Source organism: Phaseolus vulgaris, chromosome 8, assembly GCF_051622355.1.
Source record: "Phaseolus vulgaris cultivar YP4 chromosome 8, ASM5162235v1, whole genome shotgun sequence".
Taxonomy (NCBI): Eukaryota; Viridiplantae; Streptophyta; class Magnoliopsida; order Fabales; family Fabaceae; genus Phaseolus; species Phaseolus vulgaris.
This window is the reverse complement of record NC_143505.1, coordinates 14,154,637-14,177,831: the sequence shown is the minus strand read 5'-3', so window position 1 is coordinate 14,177,831 and position 23,195 is coordinate 14,154,637. Positions and strand designations below refer to the sequence as shown.

The window sequence follows — 23,195 nt, the reverse complement described above, 5'->3', positions numbered from 1 at the left end:
GTTTTTCAACCTTTCATTTTTTATAAATCTCTTAAAGCAGCTTTGATCACATATCGAGATAATAAAATGCATCTAATATCAATTATTTTCTTGACATTACAACAAAGCATAAAAATAAAAATGAAAAAGCATTCGATTATTTAGAATCATCTATCCATTATTTATTTCCTAATTTTCTATATATAATTATTATCAGTCACATTTTGGCTTAGCTACCCACGAGTGTATACCCTTACTTTCTGTAAATCTATCACTATCATTTCAAATACTTTTGAATCTTTTAAGATATTATCCCAATTTCAAGATATTAATTATGACTTTCTATTTTCTACTTAGATATAATTAATAGACAAAATGACATGCACAGTTCAGCTTCTTCCAATATTTAGATCTATAATTAGTCACTATTCAATCATTTGCTTAAACATGCATTCGTCCTAATAAATTAAGTTCTAATTCATCTTTAATAATTTTGCATTTGATAGTGGTTACATGTGTCATCTGATAACTAGTTTAGAGCTTAAGAAAAGATGTAAAAAAAAGTAATGGAATTGATTTGACTTACCTTTTTGACAAAATGAACTCAGGGGAAACTCAGTCTAAAAGCAACAAGCCATGAATGAAGCCAAGTTTTGAGTTATGGAAACGTAATGTGTGAGTTGAACTGGTAGTGTTGTTGAACTGGTAGTGTTGTTGAAAGAATTGAAAAGGACCTTTGATTATAGCGGATCTAGGAACATATATACACCTCATTTCTAAAGGTTGTAAAATATTTAAGTAATTCTAGATCCATGTCTTTTCATTTTACATCCACAAATTGTCTATTAATGAGTAATATGGAGCAAAAAAATAAAATAATAGAATATGTTCACATCTTGATCACACGACTGGGCTGAAAGTTTCTGATTTTTTCTTACATTTTTTAAGAAAGCATAATTATATATTTAAAAATATTAAATACTATATGAAGATTTCAAACATTTCATATTAAAAAAGTGCAAATTTCATTTTATGAACTAATTTTATAAGATTGAATTAAATTTAAAATTCATTTATTAACATGATATCAGAGTATATTACATAAACAACTCATCTCAGTCAGTTTTATAAAGTGAAAACTTCGACTTAAGAAATACACTAAGAATATTTTAATTATTTAAATTGGAACGAGTATGAAGTTGATGATGAGATTATGTCCATATTCTTTGTACCCTATTTAAAAAGTTGAATGACTAGAGATAAGACATTTTATAGTATATAAGTGAATGCAAATCTCATTTTATGAACCTATTTTGTAAGGTTAAGTTATGCTTAAAGTTCACTTCTTAAGATGATATCAGAGTCATTTAAAGTTTATTTTACTGAAAGTTTCTTAGACTTATCAAGTCACCCGCTGCCCATTATTGAACCATCCATAAATATATTGTCTCACATACGAATTGGGAGGACTCAACGTGAAAAAATGTGTTGAAGATCTCATATCAATTTGGTTTGGTAAGATTGAGTTAGACTTAAATTTTACTTATTAAATAATACACTAAAAATATATAAGTAATTTAAAATTGGAATAGAAGATGATAATGAAATTATGTACATATTATTTTTATCTTTATCTTTGTACACTATTTGAAAAGTTGAATGTTATTGGAAGAGTTCAATTAATACACACAATAAAAGTTTTTTTTGTCATCTGTAATCACCTCTTTTATACAAATATTTATTTAATGCTGTTTATTTTTTTATCTTATCTTTTCATTATTCATTATATTTATACTTTTTTTCCTCTCTTGCATATTTGTTTCTGTACATCAAGGAGTAAGAGATTGATGGACACTTTAATACTAATTTATACTACTGAGAAAGAACTTTATAGAAAGAAATATAAATATAATAGCTAGTATGAGGTGATATAAAAAGAAAGATAGAGATAAAAAGAAATAAAAGTGTAAATTGAATGCCTGCATCATCTGTATGTTCAAAATAAAATAAAAAAACATCCTTTAATAAATGGACTAATTAGGAAGATCAATGGAGTAAAAAAGGATCTTTTGAAGAAAAAAAATATAAGAAGGAATGAGAGATGGAAATTGAGTAAAATGTTAATTATTATAGAAATTGAGTAAAAGTTTAATTATATTATTAAAAAAAAGATGTGACACTATAGCCAAGTATGAAAAATTAAATGATGGATTTTAACAACTAGTGATTATTGCTTGCTTAGAATTGCCTTAAGACAGGTGTAAATAATAAGACATAAAAAATAAGGTCCAAGGAAAAAAATTAGTAGTCTTAAGGGTTGTCATCATAGTCTTTAGGTCACCCCTGGCAGATACTCATCCAATTTTCAAGGGTCATTGTGAAACTAAAATAATGGCAACTTATAATTATTAATTACTTCATGTCCACTCTAAAATTAAACTAGACCTACAACCATGTCCACCTGACAAAGCACTGTTTTCTCTATATAATCTTATCTGATTTCATTTTTTCCCAACCAACACAATATGGATTCACCTCACTTTCCTTCATTTGCATCTTTCAGAGTTCTTCTCTTTGGTTTCTGGGTTATAGCATTGTTTCCTGAGTTTGTGCTGAGCATAACAAGGCACTATACTTTTAATGTACAGTGACAAAACTCATCATGCAGCATCAACTTTGTTTACTTCAAAACTTGAATTTGCATTCATTTTTACATTCCTAATTTTTTCACTTGTTTGTGTATAGGTGGAGTACCTTAATGTGACTAGATTGTGCCACACAAGGAACATTCTGAGTGTGAATGGTAAATTCCCAGGACCTCGTTTGGTGGCAAGGGAAGGTGATAGGGTTCTGGTTAAGGTGGTTAACCATGTCTCAAACAATGTAACCATTCATTGGTATAAACCTAGATAGCCCTCTCTCTTACAAATTATGGAATATAATATTCTTGGACTATCTTCTATAATAACTACTTTTTAAAGTCATACCAATAAAGATTTCTGACTTATTCACAATGCAAAGTTTTTTACACAAACCATGCATGGAAAACAAAGTGATATTCTAGTTATCATGCAAGTTTTCTACTGATATTGGATTGTTGCAGGCATGGTATCCGTCAGATAACAAGTGGGTGGGCTGATGGACCAGCATATGTGACACAGTGTCCTATACAAACCAACCAGTCATACACATACAACTTCACCATCGTTGGGCAGAGAGGAACTCTGCTTTGGCATGCTCACATATCATGGCTAAGAGCAACCATTTATGGACCCATCATCATCCTCCCCAAGCACAATGAATCTTATCCATTCCAGAAACCATACAAAGAAATCCCCATTCTTTTTGGTATAATTAGTACCTACTACACTTTATAGTAAGCTTATTAGTTGACTGTGAGAATAGAAGAAAACAAGTCTTCACCAAATAATAAAATAACTAGTCAAGACTAAGTTTAATTAAAGTAACATAGTATGATCAAGATTAGCTCCCTTTTTATATTTTGAGATACTATCTCATACACACACACACACATATATCTGATATAAAATTATTTTGTTAAATTTAGTGATATATGGTGGTAACTTGGTTTTGGGATTGCAGGGGAATGGTTTAATGTTGACCCAGAAGCTATAATAAGTCAAGCCCTGCAGAATGGAGGGGGACCTGATGTTTCAGATGCATACACCATCAATGGATTTCCTGGGCCATTGTATAATTGTTCCTCTAAAGGTAAAAAACAAAGTCTTCTATAATGGCACCCAAAAGTTGGATCTTCAATATATCCTATGAAAGGGTGTTTTTTGAAAGATAAATAGAGTAGGGAACTTTTGAACATTAACAGTTTATTTAGAGATACAGTAAGTATCTTAGTATAATCTTAACTGTTTTTCATTTCACAATCATATTCCCATGTTTCACTTTTACCACATGTAAGGGTTGAAGATTGGGTAGAAAACTAGGACAGAAAATTGACTACTTGTTTTGAGAAATTTTATTTCAATTTTCTATTTTGTCTTTAACTACATAATATAATCTAATGTATACAAAATTGTATAAAAAATAATGAAAAATAATAAAAGAATTGTTTTTATTTTGAAAATTGTCTGCAGGAAATAGTGAAAAAGAGTTGTTTTTATTATTTCTCAAGCATATATTTAAAAATAGAAATTAATTGAATCATATTCTATAGTTTAAAGTGAAAATAAACAATGAGAATGAAAATCATTTTTTTTTCTTAAAGTATAAAAGTTCTAGCATATTTAGACAAATATGATAGGAGAATCATTAATTATGGGAACCAAGTGGTAGTTATAAAATTTCATTATAGGTAGAGTAGACTAATTTGGTAACAATCAATAATCAAAAGTACACAAGTGCCTTTTCATCTATGATAGAAAACTTATGATAGTTCATGATTGATTTTTGAAGATACATACACACTAAAGGTGAAGCCAGGCAAGACATATCTGCTAAGGCTAATCAATGCTGCACTCAACGAAGAGCTCTTCTTTAGCATAGCCAATCACACCCTAACTGTGGTTGAAGCAGATGCTAGATACACCAAACCATTTGACACAGATACACTCCTTATAGCCCCTGGACAAACCACAAATGTTCTTCTCAAAACCAAACCATATTTTCCCAATGCCTCATACCAAATGGCTGCTAGACCTTATTTCACAGGCCGTGGCACCTTTGACAACTCCACAACTGCTGGTATCCTCCTTTACAAGCAACCTTTGCACCATTCTTCTCTCAAAAATCTCACCCTTCTCAAACCAACTTTACCACCCATAAATGCCACAAACTTTGTGGCAAACTTCACAGGAAAATTCAGAAGCTTGGCAAATGCTAAATTCCCTGTCAATGTACCCCAGAAGGTGGACAGAAATTTTTTCTTCACTGTGGGGCTAGGGACCAGTCCTTGCCCCAAAAACACAACGTGCCAAGGGCCAAGCAACAACACCAAGTTTGCAGCCTCAGTGAACAATATTTCCTTTGCACTTCCATCATCTGTTTCCATCATGCAGGCCTACTATTCTGGACAGACTAATATGGTTTTCAAGACTGATTTTCCTGCCACCCCTTTGAACCCTTTCAATTACACAGGAACACCTCCAAACAACACAATGGTCACTAATGACACAAAGTTGGTGGTGCTCAAGTTCAATACCAGTGTGGAGGTAGTGTTGCAGGACACTAATATTCTTGGGGCTGAGAGCCACCCCTTGCATCTTCATGGTTATGACTTCTTTATTGTGGGGCAAGGTTTTGGAAACTATGACCCAAACAATGACCCTGCAAAGTTTAATCTGGTTGACCCAGTTGAGAGGAACACAGCTGGTGTTCCTGCTGGTGGCTGGATTGCTATTCGATTTAAAGCAGACAACCCAGGTACGTATATTTTTCAATGCCAACATGCTTGTAACGTGTTGTATCATATAGAACATTTGCCCATAATCCCTTATGAGAAAATTGTTTTATGAGAGAAAGATACAAAATAATTTTATATAAAGTTGGTGTACTATACGAAGATAATAGAATGTATCATGCATTTGAATATATCATATTTTGTCATCAAGCGTGTGAGATGACATGTTTAAATACATATCATGCCATCGATAACTGATGATACGGATGATTTTCAAAACTCTTAAACTTTCTAAAGAATAAAACAAAAAAAATTATAATAAAAATTCACTACACATTAAACTAATGACATGACACTGCTATGTTAAGAAGGTGATATTTAAATTATTTCGGTGTTTTGCTTGAAAGTTGCAGAGCCAATGAAATATTAAAAAAGTAATAGGTGTATGCTTGAAAGTTCAGGACCATGTAAATATACCTTTCTAAAAGTTAGAAAAGATTCTATAAAATTGGAAGGTATGCATGACATAGTCCCTTTGTTACAAAAAATCAGATAGAATGAAATTGTCATCATGCATTAGTTTGTAAGCCTGTCTCTATCTAATGTCATTGTTATTTATGTCACATTGAGTTATGGTTGAAACAGGAGTGTGGTTTATGCACTGTCACCTGGACCTCCACACAAGTTGGGGATTGAGAATGGCATGGCTAGTATTAGATGGACCTGGGCCCAACCAGAAGCTGCAACCACCCCCTTCTGATCTTCCAAAATGTTGACTTTGACTAACCCTTTTGGGCCAGGGTTCATTGGCTCTGCATCACTTCTTTCTCAGTTACTCTCCAATGTTTTTTGTTCCTTTCTTTTCAACGAATGTGAAATTTTTTGATGTGCAAAGGGAAAACAAATAAGTAGTGACTCGTGTAAGTGTGGTAAATGGTTTGGTTTGTCTTGATGTTGTTGTCATGTTTGGTTGGTTGGTTTGGAATGAGCAGTCACAGGGGTTTTGCCTTCTTACAGAATCTTCCAAGCAATTGCTGATAATTAAAATTTGATTCCTCTCATGATATGGTCCTTGATCATTGTTTTGCTTCTATTCAAAGTCTAACTCTTTTGTCTTCTAATTGTAGGCAATGAAACATAATTTCATATAATTTGGGAACAAAAATATTAGGGAATTCAATCCAACAACATGAAACAACACTTAACATTTTGAGTTGATACTTTCATTAGTTGACATTTTGAAAACCCTATATTTATGATTATGTCCCTTCTCTAGTTCTCTTACTTCTATATTCCAACAAAGTTATATTATTTTTAATATTCAAATCTTGTTTGTTTCCTTAACTCACCAAAATTTCCAGTAGATAGATACAATCATACATAGATCTTACTTCAAATAATAATCTGTTTTTTTAGAAATGTACTTAAAAAGAGTACATCCTCATTTTTTTCATGATCTCTCAACTAATTTCATTCAGTTCATATGTGGCATTATATTTATTCCATAGTAAGAATTTACAATAAAAATCATGTTTGTTCAGTTGAGATACAAATTATGTATAAGAGATTTTTTATTTGAATAGTAAATTATTTCTTACGGTGAAGCATAAAGATGTAATATATATATTTAAATATATAAGACATATATACATATCCAAGTATAATTAATAACAAAAAATCTCATAGTAAACAAGAGTGATTGGATCTATATGTATTTACTATGTAATATAAGCAACACAACCTCAAAAACACAATATTATTGTTCCATAAGATTCATGTAATCATGCTATATGCTACTAACCAAATTTTGCATTAAACTTAAAAAAAATAAAATAAGTGTTGTTGTCACTACTCCATAATTGTTGTAGACTATGATTGTTGCTTACACATACTAAACCACCTAAAAAATCTATCCTAATCATTCATATTTCATTCTCTTTCTCTCTAAGATCTAAATCATTCCAGTCATATTCATCTTCAAAGTTATTCTCTTTCTTCAATGTCTTCAACTTCTTCCTCATCTTCTACTATGAATTTTCATTTTTATTTGTATTGACATTTAAGTTTCTAGAACCTATTTTAACAAAAGAAAACAAATATAATTTTTGTTATAGTTTGTTGAACTTTCCACTTACTAAAAATTATAAATATAAATAATTACTTTTCTGTCATCTTTTGTTTAAAGTTCCCTCTTCGTACATCCATCCATGAGAAATCAATAGGCAAACAAGAATTTCTTTTTTCAATGATTCATTCATCATTCAATTCAATATCTGACAAACATATAGGATTATAAATTTTTCTCTTCTCTTCTCTACTCTTTTATCTAATCTTACATTGAAGATTGTACTTTACATACATAAAATCTTTGTTGTTCCAATCTATTTTTTCTCTCAATATGTAGTAGTCAAATGTGTTATAATTCCTTGCACTCATCGTTGCACTACATGTAGGCTCAAAATTTTCATGCTACCTCTTGTAACTCTTTACCTTCTTCCTAATAACCCTTCCACTAAATATATGTCAAAACAAAAAAGTATTGAATTATAATATAATTGAAAATTGATAATAATATAAGAATGGAAATTAGTTATAATTATTGGGTTGTTTCTTATTTTTAGTATCTATTATCATGTTCATTCCAAAAAGCCCTTTAGCTACCATAAACTTTTCAAGTTGTTGATAAATTGCAACTTTTGTTCTTTCATCCAACATTCCTTGAGATGTTTCATATAAACCAACCAACACCTCACTCTCTGGATTGAAATTTTTTTCATAATGATAATTAATACAAAAAAAAAATAGTTGATGACAACAAAAAAGATAATGCTACTTAGTAGGAAAAAATTATATGTAATTAACTTACCTAGGATTGAGATAATAGTTCTTTGCATGGAGAGATCTATGTAATTGATGCAATCCTTGGTTGCATCCCATGCTTCTTTGTTAGATCAATTTATGCACCAATTTCAACTCCAAACAAAAACAACAAAGTCAACTCAAACAATTTCATTTTCAACAACGTATTCAACAATCCCATTGAAATTGTTCATCGTACAATCTTCAAACTATCTTTGGCAAAACTTCGAGAATGAACCAATTCAATTTTCAGAACGAGAAATAAGAAATTTATGTTGAAATCGTCGAACACAAATCACAGAGTTTCTTTGAACAACTTTGATTAGACTTTCATGCATCAGTTAAGCAAGATTCACCAAAAACAAATGTAATTGCACATGTGATTTTATTTCAAACAAAACACACCAAATATCAAACGCAAAAGAGGAACACATATGAAAACGCAAAAACAAATGACGAGAATCTGTTAAAAAACAATTTAGATTGATATGTGTGCCTATAGATTTGTTATTCGCACCATAAATCTCATAAAATTCACAAACAGATTCGTTTGATATTCTAACCTCCAGATTTGCTTTCTGCACCTAAAAAAAAATTCAAAAATACATTTTAGAGAAGATGATAATTGAAACCTAACTTTAAAGAATAATGTTAATGATCTACTAGAAATTTATACTATAGAAAAAGTGTATGTGGTGGCGGTTATAATATGGCGGTTATTAAAAACCGCCACAATTTGCTGTATAATACGACAGTTTCATAGACGTCATAATCTCCCTTCAAATCGTGGCATGTAGAACCGCCATAATTATCCTTTGAAATAAAAAATCTCCCGCGTTTTGTTCCCTCCATAATAACAATGTGTTTTAGTCCCAAAAAAGCCCAATAGTAGCCCAAACATTAAAGTATTCCTCTCTCTTCAAACACCTATTTTCGTCAGCGTTTCCGCAAAACCCTAAACCCTTTGAACATTGTCTTGGCAACCCTCTGTGGCTGCATTCTCTAATCACTAAATAATTAGATCCCTAGAAGCGTGGGCGCGGTGGAGGTTTCAAGAGTGGGCGCAGTGGAGGTTTCAGGAGTGGCCGCGACGGTGGCGGTTGCAGTAGAGGTGGATTTGGTCGTGGCGGTGGAGGATGCGGCGATTTTCGCAACGAAGGGCCACCCTCCGAAGTCATAGGTTGTTTTTTCTTCCAGAACTTAAGAAACCTTTCAATTTCTTTGTTTTTTGTTGGGTATTTAACGAACAGTGTTTGAAGCCTGAAAAGTATCCTCCGGTATGTTGCTCATGAGACAATTCCATGGGAGGAGAAATCAATTGTGGCTAGGCTTGCAAATAAAGTAAACAAGTCTAAACGGAATAAACTATGGAGGAAGAAAAAAAGGAAGCGTGTTGCAGAGATGATTGCAAAGGTTGTCCTGCTTTGGTTTGGTTTGGTTTTGTTAGGTTTTAACTTCCCCTTCATTTTAGCTACTATTAGAAATTGATTAATTAGTTGTTTTCTTTGCTGGATGATTGGATTGCTAAGGAAAAGGCCAAGGAAATTGCTAACAACAAGGTATGGAAACTCTTTCAATCTATACTTTCTTAGTATTTTTTTTCTACTCGAGGTTGAATGAAATAACATTCTAATATGATTTTAAATTTTAATTAGAAAGGGTTTTCAAAAAGATATATGATTAGGGTAGGTGCTTAAGTAAGCGTGGACTATTAGTTGATTATGGTAAAGTTCTCATACTTTTTATTATTATTATTATTATTATGATTTATAGTGAACTTCCTGTTACTATACTGTTTATATGGCTATATACTTCCAGTTTCACATTAAGAGTGGGGCTAAGTGAAAGGCATTCAGTTTATGGAATTTCAAATAACACATTTGTACATATTGGTTTAAACCAATGTGCCTATTTTTTGAGTTGTTTCAAACTCTTTGTTGTTATATTGTCTTTATTGTTATATGTGGAAAATTGGGAAGGATAATATTGATTCATTGTTTGGGCAGTTGCTTATGGATATATTAGCACTTACATTAGTTTGCATTGCAAGTCTTATTCAGGAAGAATTTATGTTTATAGTTCTAAAAATGTTATACTATTGTTTTCAGTCCTTAAAACTTTATTATAATATTATTTTCATTTATTTTTTAAAAATTGAAAATTAACTCTAAACATATTTTTATTTATTTCAGGCACTGAATGTTAGAAGTGGTGCTCCATCACCAAACCAGAATATTATTGGATCAAGTGGAGGCAACAAGACAAATTAGAATTAGGATTATGACTTTAGTTTTAATATGTTCAAATATGAAACAAATTATATTTTGACAATTTACTTTACTTGTTGTTTGGATTATTTTGACATTATCAACTTTGTTCTCTTAATGTATGAATGAAGTCATCTATTGATTATGTTTATCAATTTTAATTATATTATGAAGCATAATTGTATTATGAAATTAGTTTATGTTATAATTTAATTATATTATGAAAATTAACTGTGTACTGAAATTTAATTATAATATGAAATTAAATAATATTATGAAATTAAATTATAAAACAGAATTAAATAAATTATTATAAATATTAAAAATAAAATTAAATATTTAATATTTGAATTATCACAGTCATAAAGTTTATCATAAACGTCATACTATATTGTATTAAGTGGCGTTTATAAATGTCACAATTTACATTGGAATTGATTTACCAGTTTGAAAATGACGACATTTATAATTGACGTAAATTACACGCTTAAAACTGCCACATTATACAATGCATAATGATGCGAATCAAATAAAGAAGGCTTTTAATAATGAAGGACAAGATCATTCGCCCTCACATTTAAAGTTCTTCTTATTATTCTTTGCAAAAGATGAGGCCCAAAGCCCAAGCCCAAGAAGGCCAAAGCCCAAAAAGCCCAAGTTCATCTCATGAAGGGCAAGGCCAAGTATTAAATAATAAAGAATATTGTTGAAGGTGCTTAGAGGGAAACATTAGAAACCTCTATTGTTAAAGCATCTTTTAGTCTTTAGTTAGGAGTTTTAGGGGGGGTGTGTTAGTAGATAGGTGTAGGAGTAAATAAGGAGGTGCCAAAGTGAGAGAAGGGATCACACCTTCCTCATGCATTGTTTTAGGCGCCAATTCTAGAAGCTTTTAGGAGGGAGTTTTTTGAATTTGTGTAGCTTACATTTCAGCACCTTAGGCTATAAATTAAGGTGCAGCCCTTGTATTTTTCAGAATTGAAATGAGAGTAAAGAAACTATACTCAATTTTTGAGTGAGCATTGGAGAGCTTTTGAGCCTTCTTCTCTAGTCTTATCTTGAAGGATTCATGGTGTCCTCAAGTGGCGGCAGCACACTCATCTAGGAGCAACCATCCTTCTAGTGGCGTGATCACTCACCTTCTCTTCCATCTCCATAAGCTTTTCTCTTCTCCTTTCTTCCTACTCTTTCAATTGTTCATGTTTAGCTTGTGTTCTTGAGTTTTGGTTTGGTTATTTTTCATTTTCCAGCAGCTGTTCTTATTCTTTTCTGTTTTGGTTCGGTGCATTTTAATTTCCAGCACTTCTAATTCAGTTTGCTTATCTTTTGTTCCATTTTGCTCGGTTCAATTTGACTATAATTGGAACTTCCATATGAGTTCGGAATTGGTGCTAGTTTTTGGAGAGTTCTTGACTTAGAACAATGATCCAACTCTAAGAAAAATGTCTCTATAATGTCCAGCTCAAGGTGATTCCTAAGAATGTCAAGAATCATTCTCTATATGGCTAGTGGAATCACATCATGTGGTATCATGAGTCTTAGGTTCTTCTTGTTTAATTGTTGAGTTGTGTGCACTTTAATTTCAAGAGCTCTTTAATTTTCTTGCAATTTAAGTTTCTGTTTTAGATTTTTGCTTGAGTTTTCTTGCTGTTTTTCTTTTACACCAAGTGCTTGTGAAAATGTTTATGGCACTCATTCTTCTTATGAGTATGGTTGCTCTTTTGGAATGGCATTATCCTTCCTAGAGTTTACCTTAAGCTTCCTTTCACTTGTTGTTAAAATTTGTGATGTGTCTTTTAATTTTGTAATCATGTCAAGTTTTGTCTTAGTCATGTTATTCCATAATTGTCATTACTTCTAGTAGTACTTTTATTGCTTTGATTGTTTCTTGCTTTGGTGTCATATAATTTTTTTTTCTGAATTGATATTGATCCTTTGTGCATTTTTCTTTTTAGATTTGAGTTCATACTTGTATTCTAGACCTATACAAGTTCCAATACATCATTTTCTATTATGTCTTTGCTAGTTCATAATTCTGTTTTTTCATTCCTATTAGGATTCCTCTGTTTCTGAAAAAAAGTGCTTACTGTTTTTCCTTATTGCAATTGATTTACTCACTGGAAAATTCTGAAATTCTGGATTTGTGATATTCAAAGTGTTAGAAAAGAATAGAAAAAAGAATCATTCAAAAATTCAAAGTACACAAAAAATGATAAATAAAATAAAAAAAAGTGTACAATTCTGCCGAAAAGAATACGGTAATCTGGCAGCAATTTTGAAACATTTATCTCAATTATTTGGCTTACTGTTTTTAATTGATTCCAGTGCCATTATTGAGTTAACATCTTGAAGTTTCTGTGGTTTAAATTTCATGATCCAGTTCGCTCTACATCATTCCAGTTAAATCAGTGAATATCAAGCACAATTTGCATTAAAAAAAAAATTTCCAATAGCTAAATTTTTGTTTTCTTCATCTACTCTAGTGCTTTTCCTTAAGTATTCTTTTGTGTGCCTACTTTTCTCATTGAGTTCTTTATTTTCTTTATTGTCTTTCATTCTTACTCTTTGAGTTTGTCTTACATATAGTTTTCCTTTTGCAATTACCTTTCCTTGTTTATACCTTTTCTTGTTTGTCTTTATTGTTTCATTGGTTTTGTGGTGATTGCTTTTGAGATTGGTGTGCTTGCTTTGACATCTTTCATTTGAGGATTCCAAGGCCTCAAGATCAGATTGGTGCAAGGACATTATTTCTTTGAGAGTGACCTCTTTTTCTACCTCTTTTCACTTCGGCATTCTTGCTGGCCAAGCTCACTGTTTTTGCTAATTTTTAACTTGTTTGCTGTTTTTGTGTGTTTGCTGTTTTTAATTACACATGGCTGGATTTTCAAGTGATGCATCCTACAAGCAGAATTCTCCTTCCAAAGCTTCAATCCTTGGTGAATTACATGAAGCTCAAAGAACAATTAGACGGTTGGAGGAGAAATTGCAAAAGTTGGAGGTGCAACAAACTAGACCATCTCCTTCCATCCATGATGAGCATATTGCACATAGACCTTCAACAAGAGCATCTTCAAATGATTTTGGCCGTGAAGATGAGCATAGGAGAAGGAGAACTCCACCCCAAGTCCATGGACAAAGACATCATCATTAAGGGGAAAGAACTCACTACGGCAATGGCTTCTATCATGATGCAAAGTCTAAGCTTCCTTCGGTCAAGCTACCTTGTTTCAATGGCTCAAGTGATCCTAATGTATATTTAGATTGGGAGGCTAAGTGTGAACAAATATTTGAGATCCATGAGATCTGAGATGAGCATAAGCTTAAGCTAGCCACCCTAGAGTTTAGTGATTATGCCATGAAATGGTGGCATGGAATTGTAAAGGACATTATCTATCACAAGGGTCCTCCCGTGGACTCTTGGAACTCTTTAAAGGATCATATGCGCGCTAGGTTTGTGCCCCCACATTTTAGGAAAGACCTCATGTTGAGACTCCAACGGTTTCAACAAGGCACGCTAAATGTGGATGAATATTATAAGGAGCTTGAGATGCTTGTGCTTAAAATTGAATTAGAAGAAAGTGAGGAAGCTATGATTGCTAGGTTTGTGAGTGGTCTTAGGAAGGATATTCAAGACATTGTTGAGTTACAAGAGTATTCATCATTGGGCTCTTTAGTTCATCTTGCAATGAAGGTGGAGGCCCAACTTGCAAAGAAAAATAATTTTAAAAATATTCCCAAAGATGATTACTACAACAATTCTTGGAAGAACAAAAAGTCTTTTTCAAAATTTCCTTCCAAAGATTCTTCTTTCAAACCCAAGGATCCTACGCCATCTACTTCTAGGCCTAAATCCCCAATTAAATCGTCTAGTCAAAAGTGTTTTAAATGTTTGGGATATGGTCACATTGCTGCTAATTGCCCTTCTAAACGAAGTATGTACATGCATGAAGGCATTGTAGTTAGTGAGCATGATTCCAATTCACCTAGGCATTCTTCACCTTCTAGACCATCAAGTGAAAATGAGAGTGAAAGTCCTTGTGAAGGTGACTTATTGATGATAAGACGTATGTTGGGCACAATTCCAAAATCTTTGAATGATACTCAAAGAGAAAATATTTTTCACACCCGATGTCTTATCAACAACAAGTTATGTTCCTTGATTATTGATGGGGGAAGTTGCACTAATGTGGCTAGTACAAGAGTTGTGGAGAAGTTAGCCTTACCCACTATCTCTCATACCAAGCCCTACAAATTACAATGGCTTAGTGAAGTAGGTGAAATCATGGTGAATAAACAAGTCCTCATTAACTTTGCAATAGGAAAGTATAAAGATGAGGTTTTATGTGATGTTGTGCCCATGGAAGCATCTCATCTTCTTTTTGGAAGGCCTTGGCAATATGATAGACATGTTTTACATGATGGCCTATCCAATACAATGTCTTTTTCCTTCCTAGGGCGCAAGGTTATATTAAAACCCCTCTCTCCCAAAGAGGTTCTTGAGGACCAAATAAAAATGAAAACTAAAAGAGAAAATGAGAAAGAAAAAGAAGTAAGTACTACACCGAGTCACACCATTTTCTCCTCTAAATCCATCATCTTGACTCGTGCTATGCCTCAAATGGACCCTCCAAGGTCTTCTTCTTCTTTATCTTTTTCATTACCCAAGGTTCCTATTTCAACACCAACTTGGTTAAAATATGTTAGGGATGATTTTTTCATACCTCCTAATGGGTTTCACCATTTAAGAGGTCTTTTTCCAAAAAACATCATCATTCCCAAACAAATTTTTCCAACTTGGTCGATTTATAGGACCTCCTTTTCTGCAATCCCTTTGGTTCCATCCGCTAAGTCATGTATTCCTTTTTCTTACACTTTTGATTGTAAAAGTAAACTGACTTTGTTATATGCAGGGATTCAGAATTCGTGGGCGAATTCTCTCCAACTCGGGGAGTATGATGCGAATCAAATAAAGAAGGCTTTTAATAATGAAGGACAAGATCATTCGCCCTCACATTTAAAGTTCTTCTTATTATTCTTTGCAAAAGATGAGGCCCAAAGCCCAAGCCCAAGCCCAAGAAGGCCAAAGCCCAAAAAGCCCAAGTTCATCTCATGAAGGGCAAGGCCAAGTATTAAATAATAAAGAATATTGTTGAAGGTGCTTAGAGGGAAACATTAGAAACCTCTATTGTTAAAGCATCTTTTAGTCTTTAGTTAGGAGTTTTAGGGGGGGTGTGTTAGTAGATAGGTGTAGGAGTAAATAAGGAGGTGCCAAAGTGAGAGAAGGGATCACACCTTCCTCATGCATTGTTTTAGGCGCCAATTCTAGAAGCTTTTAGGAGGGAGTTTTTTTGAATTTGTGTAGCTTACATTTCAGCACCTTAGGCTATAAATTAAGGTGCAGCCCTTGTATTTTTCAGAATTGAAATGAGAGTAAAGAAACTATACTCAATTTTTGAGTGAGCATTGGAGAGCTTTTGAGCCTTCTTCTCTAGTCTTATCTTGAAGGATTCATGGTGTCCTCAAGTGGCGGCAGCACACTCATCTAGGAGCAACCATCCTTCTAGTGGCGTGATCACTCACCTTCTCTTCCATCTCCATAAGCTTTTCTCTTCTCCTTTCTTCCTACTCTTTCAATTGTTCATGTTTAGCTTGTGTTCTTGAGTTTTGGTTTGGTTATTTTTCATTTTCCAGCAGCTGTTCTTATTCTTTTCTGTTTTGGTTCGGTGCATTTTAATTTCCAGCACTTCTAATTCAGTTTGCTTATCTTTTGTTCCATTTTGCTCGGTTCAATTTGACTATAATTGGAACTTCCATATGAGTTCGAAATTGGTGCTAGTTTTTGGAGAGTTCTTGACTTAGAACAATGATCCAACTCTAAGAAAAGTGTCTCTATAATGTCCAGCTCAAGGTGATTCCTAAGAATGTCAAGAATCATTCTCTATATGACTAGTGGAATCACATCACATAATATGGCGTCTACTACAACGGTTCTCACTTGACCGCCACATTAAACTTTGTGGTGGCAAGAATGCTGACGTTATGCGGTACCGCCACAAATGTAAAATGTGGCGGTTATAAACGCTAGGTTATACGAAAATAACCGCCACCACATACACGTTTTTTTTTTGTAGTGTTAAGAACTCAAAAAATGAAAAAAAAACACCTTTGAAAATTTGAAAAAAGAATCAAAAAGTTTAACTAATGGAGTTTTTGACAAATTTGGACAAAACATATATGATTTTAAAATAAACAAAAAAACTCAAATATAAAAATCTTTCACTGAAAATTTTGAAGAAAACACAAGAAAAGTAAAACAAAATGCATGAATATGAACACAAGAACACCTACAAGCACATACATGAAGGTTCAATTAAAAACAATGAATTTGAACTGGAAAAAAAAAAGAGACAAAAACACAATCAATCGGTAAACCTTCAAGATAATTAAGAAAAAATATGAACAACGCAAAAATTAGAATTTTTTTTTAAGCTACTTGTCTATTAAACTAAAGTTGTGATTACCATATGATGCAATCCTTAGTTGCATCTTCATGATTCGTTGTGCTTTTTTTAGATCAATCTTTGCACCAATTTCAACTCCAAACAGAAACCACAAATTCAACTCAAACAATTTCGTTTTCAACAACATATTAACCAATTCCACCAAAATTGTTCATCACGCAATCTTCAAACTATCTTTAGGGAAACCCCAAGGCATGAACCGATTCAATTTTGAGAATAATAAATTAGCAATTTATGTTGAAATCGCCAAACACAAATCAGAGTTTCCTTGACAAATTTTATAACAAATTAGCAATGCATCATTTCAACAAGATTCACCAAAATCGAATTGTAATTTCACATTTATTTTACTTCAATCAAAACGCACCAAAAATCAAACACAAAAGAGGAACACAAATGAAAACGCAATGCTGGAAAAGTGTTATGGTCCCTGTTGTATAGCATAATCACCGAGTGTTCTTCTGGGTGCGGTTGTCATTCTTCAGTCACGTTCCTTTCTTCTTGAATTGGTTCAATATGAAGGGTAGACGTGGTTGAAGATTCTTCAATTACTTCTCCTCGTTTTTGTTTTCTTAATCTTGTTCCTCTGAGTTGTCTTTTCAATTTCTAAATCCAATTGTAGTTGATCTTTAGAAACACGTCCTCTTAATATCATATATCATAGACTAGCTCATGCAAGCATTAGCACAAAAAATAATAATTAAAATAAAGAAAAAAATTAACTATTTAAAAAAAACATAAAATTTAAAATAAGAAAAAATAACTATTTTTAAAAAAATAAACGAAAAAAAAGTTTAAACTAAAAAAATAACTAATTTAAAAAAAATAAAAAAATAAAATAAAAAGCAACTATTTTTGAAAAAAAAAAAAATCAAAAAATTTAAAATGAAAAATAACTAATTTTTAAAAATAAAATATTTTAAAAAAAATAACTAATGATTAAAAATAAAATATTTTTAAAAAAATAACTAATTTTTAAAAATAAACAGAAAAAATTAAAACAAAAAATAACTAACTTTTTTAAAAATAAAAGAAAAACAAAAAAAAGGAAAAATAACTAATTTTTAGAAAATAAAAGGAAAAAAAAATCCTTAATACTTAGTGAGTTAAACTCTAAAATCTTAAATAAAAATTGCTCTCGACAATGGCGACCAAAACTTGTTGACCTAATTTGACAAGTGTATCGAGTCAAAAGTAATAATTTGTCTTAAAAAACAGATATCGAACCCAAAAGGAACAATTCTCTTAAAATTTTAATGTGTAAAACTTACTAGATATTGAAATATTTGCAATGAATTGAGTCAAGAGATGTGCTTGTAACATTTAAATAAAAAGCAGAATAAATAATTATGAGAATTTGATTGATAGAATTGAGATTGAAATTAACTTTTCTCACTTGTTTGTATTTTAGTAAATAAAATCATACAACATTCTTACTTATTTGATATTGATAAACACAAAAAGTCATTCACATTGATTCCTCCAACATGAAATTATTAAGATTATCTCCAAAACATTGATCCCTCAATTATTTAGAAACTTCTTATCATAAGAGAAGATGTTATAAAGCATTTGATATAATATAATACATTCATAGTATTAAAACACATCAAGTATTTTCATTTGGGTTAGATCATCATAGATACTTCTAAATCAATTCCAAATATCTAAATCAAAAATAAAAAAATCAAACTTTAAGAATAAAATGAAAATAACAATATCAAAAAAAAAAAATTATAGATAAATATCACCACAATACATAGGAGTTTGAAATGATTACATTCAATCCCAAAGAAAAGGAATTAACCACTCATACTAGTCTTTACATGTGCCAAAAAGATTATTGAAAGTAAGAGAAGAAGATTCAGAACGTTTCTCCTTAACAGTTGTCTCTTAGGATTTCCTTTATCCTTTTCTCCCTATCTTACGCCCCTTTTTAACCTAATTTGACTTGGGCTAAGTGACATCTATATTCATAATATATCCCTTTGTTTTATCTCTCCTTAAATTCCTGGAAAATAATACAAAATTGGGATTAATCTCATAATTCCAAAATATATTATTGAATTCTAATTTTTTAAATTAGTGTTAAGTCATAACTTAATCAACAATTAAAATCAATAAATATCTAACTTTTTGCATGAAGTTTTACTAAATAATGACACTTTAATAAAAAAATAGAATATAAAACTCTAATTGATGGGTTGAAACTTACTCAAGAATAGGGTGTGAAATAGTTGAAATGTTGGTGCGACTCTCAGTTGGTCAATGGTCACATAAACAATGATTATCAAGTCAAGAGTCATTTCTTCATAAGTATTATGCCAGGAGAGCAAAATAAGCATGTCGACGTTCTCTCTAAGCTCGTTAGCACAAGGAAGGTCAGACAATACCAAACCCTCATTCAAGAAACTTTGAGCGCTCCAAGCTAGGACCGTGATGATGTGTTACAAGTATATTTGGGTAGCTCGAGTTGGATGCCACTTATCATCAATTTTTTTATCAATTATTATTTACTTGACAACACAATAGAAGCTATAAGGGTGGAAAACTCTTTTGAAGAGGTTTTTCCTTTCCATTACTAAAATTCTTGGACGACGATCAAACAAAATACGTGTTCATCGAACTCCACAGGGACATTATTGGCAACTCCGAAAGGACACCTACACCTTTACGAACCTCTTCACTCACTACCTCCTTAAGAGTTGTATACGATAGCCTCCTCGCTGCCATTTATAAAGTGAGGAATAGACATACTTAACTCATTCCCTCTTGTAAAAGGGCGGGTAAAATTCTTAATAGTGATCATTGATTACTTCATTAAGTGAATAGAAGTTGAGTCATTTTTAACTATCACAACTCTACAAGTAAAAATATTATGAAAAAGTTTTGTCGTCACAAATAACGGTCAATAATTTATCAATAAGGGGTTTGAACAATTAATGCAACAACTTGACATAAAACATCAAGTCTCATCCATGGAACACTCCCAAACTAAAGAACAAATTGAAGCGACCAATCAGATTATCTTGAAAGAACTTAAGAAGAAACTCGGGGAAGCTAAAGCTCTTTGAGACAAAGAGATACCTAATATATTACAGTATTATCATTGCATCTCTTGAATGTCTATAAGGGAAACACTTTTCCGACTGACGTACGATACAAATGTCATGATCCCTATTGAGCTCGGAGAAGTCTGAAAAGACAAGCATGAAGGAAAACTAGCCCCCGACGAGGAAGGTTCATAGTAGTATAATCACTACAGAATTGGCTTACAAGCTTGAACAATTAAATGACAAACTCTTACCAAGGGTTTGGAACACAACCCATTTGAAGAGGTATTACAGTTGAATTATTGATAAGGATGATGTACTCGATTTTTATCCCTAAGGAGGATTTTTTTGAGTAAGGTTTTAATTAGACACATTCTTGACATAAAATTTCTTTTGATATTTATTTCAAAGAGTACCTCGGTAGCCGAAATCAAATGATCATTAAAGCAATTGTTAGCCAAGACCAAACAGTCTAGAATAAAGTTATAAAGAATAATTGTCTGAGATCAAACGATCATCGGAATAACAATGTCCATTCGAGATCAAGCGATTATTGGAACAGTTGTTATCAAGGACCAAACAGTTATAGAAAGAACACTCTTCGAGATCAAATGATCACCAGAACAATAATTTTTATCCAAAATCAAATGATCATTGAAATAATTGCTATCAAAGACCAAACGGTCATAGAAAGAACACTCACCGAGATCAAACAATTACTAGAACTATAGTGTCTATCTAATCAAACGATCATCAGTACAATTGCTATCAAACAATCATCGAAACAATAGTTTATCTGAGACCAAACGATCATCAAAACAATTATTATCAAAGACCCAACAGTTATAAAAAGAACACTCACTGAGATCAAACGATCATCAGAACAACAATACTTATCCGAAATCAAACAATCAATAGAACAATTTCTATCAAGGACCAAACAATCATAGAAAGTACACTTGCTGAGATCAAACAATCATCGAAACTACCATGTCTATCTGAGATCAAACAATCATCGAAACAATTGCTACCAAAGGCCAAACAGTCATAGAAAGAATACTCATCGAGATCAAACGATCACTGAAATAACAATGTTTATCTGAAATTAAACAATCATCGAAACAATTGCTACCAAGTGATCAAAGAGCACCTACCAAGATCAAACGATCATCGAAAGAGTAGTGTCTATATGAGATCAAACGATCATCAGAACAATCATTATCCAAGAACAAACGGTCATTAAAAAAAGTTATACATAATCACTGTCCAAGATCAAACAATCGATGGAATGACAATGTCCATCCAAGTTCAAATAATGTTTGGAACAAAATCGCTTATTAAGATCAAATAATCATTAGAATAATTTCTAGTCAAGACCAAACAGTCATTTGAAAAAAGTTATACATAATCACTATCTGAGATAAAACGATTATTGAATTAGAGTTATACATAATGTTATCCAAGATCAAACGATCATCGAATCTAAGTTATGCATAATCGTTATTTGAGATCAAACGATCATCAAATCAAAGTTATAAATAATCGTTATCCAAGATCAAACAATCATTGGAACAAAGTTATACAAAATCGTTATCCGACATTAAATGATTATCGAAACAAGAGTTATACAAAATCTCCTGAAAATAAGTGAACATCATAATCTAGCAAGTCGATTGAAAATAAACGACCATCTCAAAGTAATCCAACTGTATAACAAATAAAATATCATCAAATCAAAATAATCTAATAAACACTGGCAGAAACACTAAAACGCGTTCATCCATCAAACCGGTACACTTGCACCTCATTTATGGATTTTAAACTTGGATGATTAATGTACCTACTCATATCCAAGACATGCGAAGATACACATAATAATATAAAATTCAATCAAATCAAATCAAGTGTAATCCAATCAAATAAAATGTAATTCAATCAATCATATACAACCATATAACTTAGATATTTATATAATATTAATTGATTGGATGAGAAATATCACTACAAGAAAAATCCAATTTATCTACGGAAGAAATCCGTAGGTAACAGCCAAAATCCGTAGGTAAATCAACATTACCTACGGATTAAAAATACGTACGTAATGTGGGTGTCGATAATTTACCTACGGATACTGTGTTTGGGTAACGAAAACAGCAGTTACCCACGAACTGCAGTCTGTAGGTAATACCCACTGACTTCAAGTTCGTAGGTAATGTTAATATACTTTACTTTTAAAATTTTAATTATTTTTTGGAATCTTTTTTTATTTTCAATTATTATTTACATATATTATTAAATAGTATTAATATTATTAAATAGTATTAATATTATTAAATAGTATTAAATAGTATTAATATTATTAAATAGTATTAATAGTATTAATATTATTAAATAATATTAATAGTATTAATATTATTAATACTAGCGGGAACACAGGCACTCACGTGTCCCTGTGTATCCGCATTTTTCATTTTTACTATTTATATATTCATATAATTTTAATAAATATTAAATTATATGAGAAGATACGTAAATTATCTAAATGCACCATTGATAATAGTTTTATTAAGATTTTATGTTAATTTTTTATATTTTCATTTTATTGTTTTTGAATATTAAATTTTGATTTAACTTGAGTGTAATCTTGAACTTTGTAAGGTTATCAAGATTAAAATTAAGGTTTAAAAAAAATGGACCAGCAAACAATGTCAAAACATAATGCAAATGGTTGTATGTTGGAAGTTGTGGAATCTATCACCATATCAATTGAATCCACATCTTCCATGGCAAAGAAGTTGAAAAAAATAAAATAATAAACTAAATACAAATTACCAAACTTCCAACTTATGTAATATCTAATAGATCAAAGCACCAGTAGACATAAAAACTTTGCCCGCAAAGCTGGGCTTAGGATTCATACAAAAATATAAAAATAAATGAAGAAAGCAATAGAAACAAAGATGTTCAAATCCTATAACAATGAGACACGTCTCTGCTTCGAACGCTTTGGGAAGTGCAAGAAGGAGGAAGCAATGGTGGTTGTTGTACAGTGGTGATTGAAGAGGGACTAAGATGGGTGAGAGTAGGAGAAGAACATGGAGCGTGAAGGAAGAGGGTTCAAAATGTGTCAAAATTTATGAGCATT

At 31.7% G+C, this 23,195-nt stretch overlaps 1 protein-coding gene across 1 annotated transcript; it reads left to right on the top strand.

Annotated features, from left to right (window-relative positions):
* The first annotated feature begins 2,463 nt into the window (after positions 1-2,463).
* LOC137826924 (laccase-17-like) lies at positions 2,464-6,414 on the top strand. The gene is made up of 6 exons (XM_090294526.1): positions 2,464-2,621; positions 2,725-2,876; positions 3,083-3,327; positions 3,583-3,711; positions 4,411-5,376; positions 5,999-6,414. The coding sequence occupies exons 1-6, from the start codon at positions 2,505-2,507 to the stop codon at positions 6,127-6,129; spliced, it is 1,740 nt and encodes a 579-aa protein (XP_090150652.1). The 5' UTR covers positions 2,464-2,504; the 3' UTR covers positions 6,130-6,414.
* The last annotated feature ends 16,781 nt before the right edge of the window (positions 6,415-23,195 follow it).

What these genes read in the sequence shown, in the direction of transcription:
- LOC137826924 (XM_090294526.1), top strand. Translation starts at nt 2,505, where the DNA reads ATGGATTCACCTCACTTTCCTTCATTTGCATCTTTCAGAGTTCTTCTC. An exon ending in CAAGGCACTATACTTTTAAT is followed by an intron (nt 2,622 to 2,724) that starts GTACAGTGACAA and finishes GTTTGTGTATAG; the next exon opens with GTGGAGTACCTTAATGTGAC. An exon ending in AACAATGTAACCATTCATTG is followed by an intron (nt 2,877 to 3,082) that starts GTATAAACCTAG and finishes GGATTGTTGCAG; the next exon opens with GCATGGTATCCGTCAGATAA.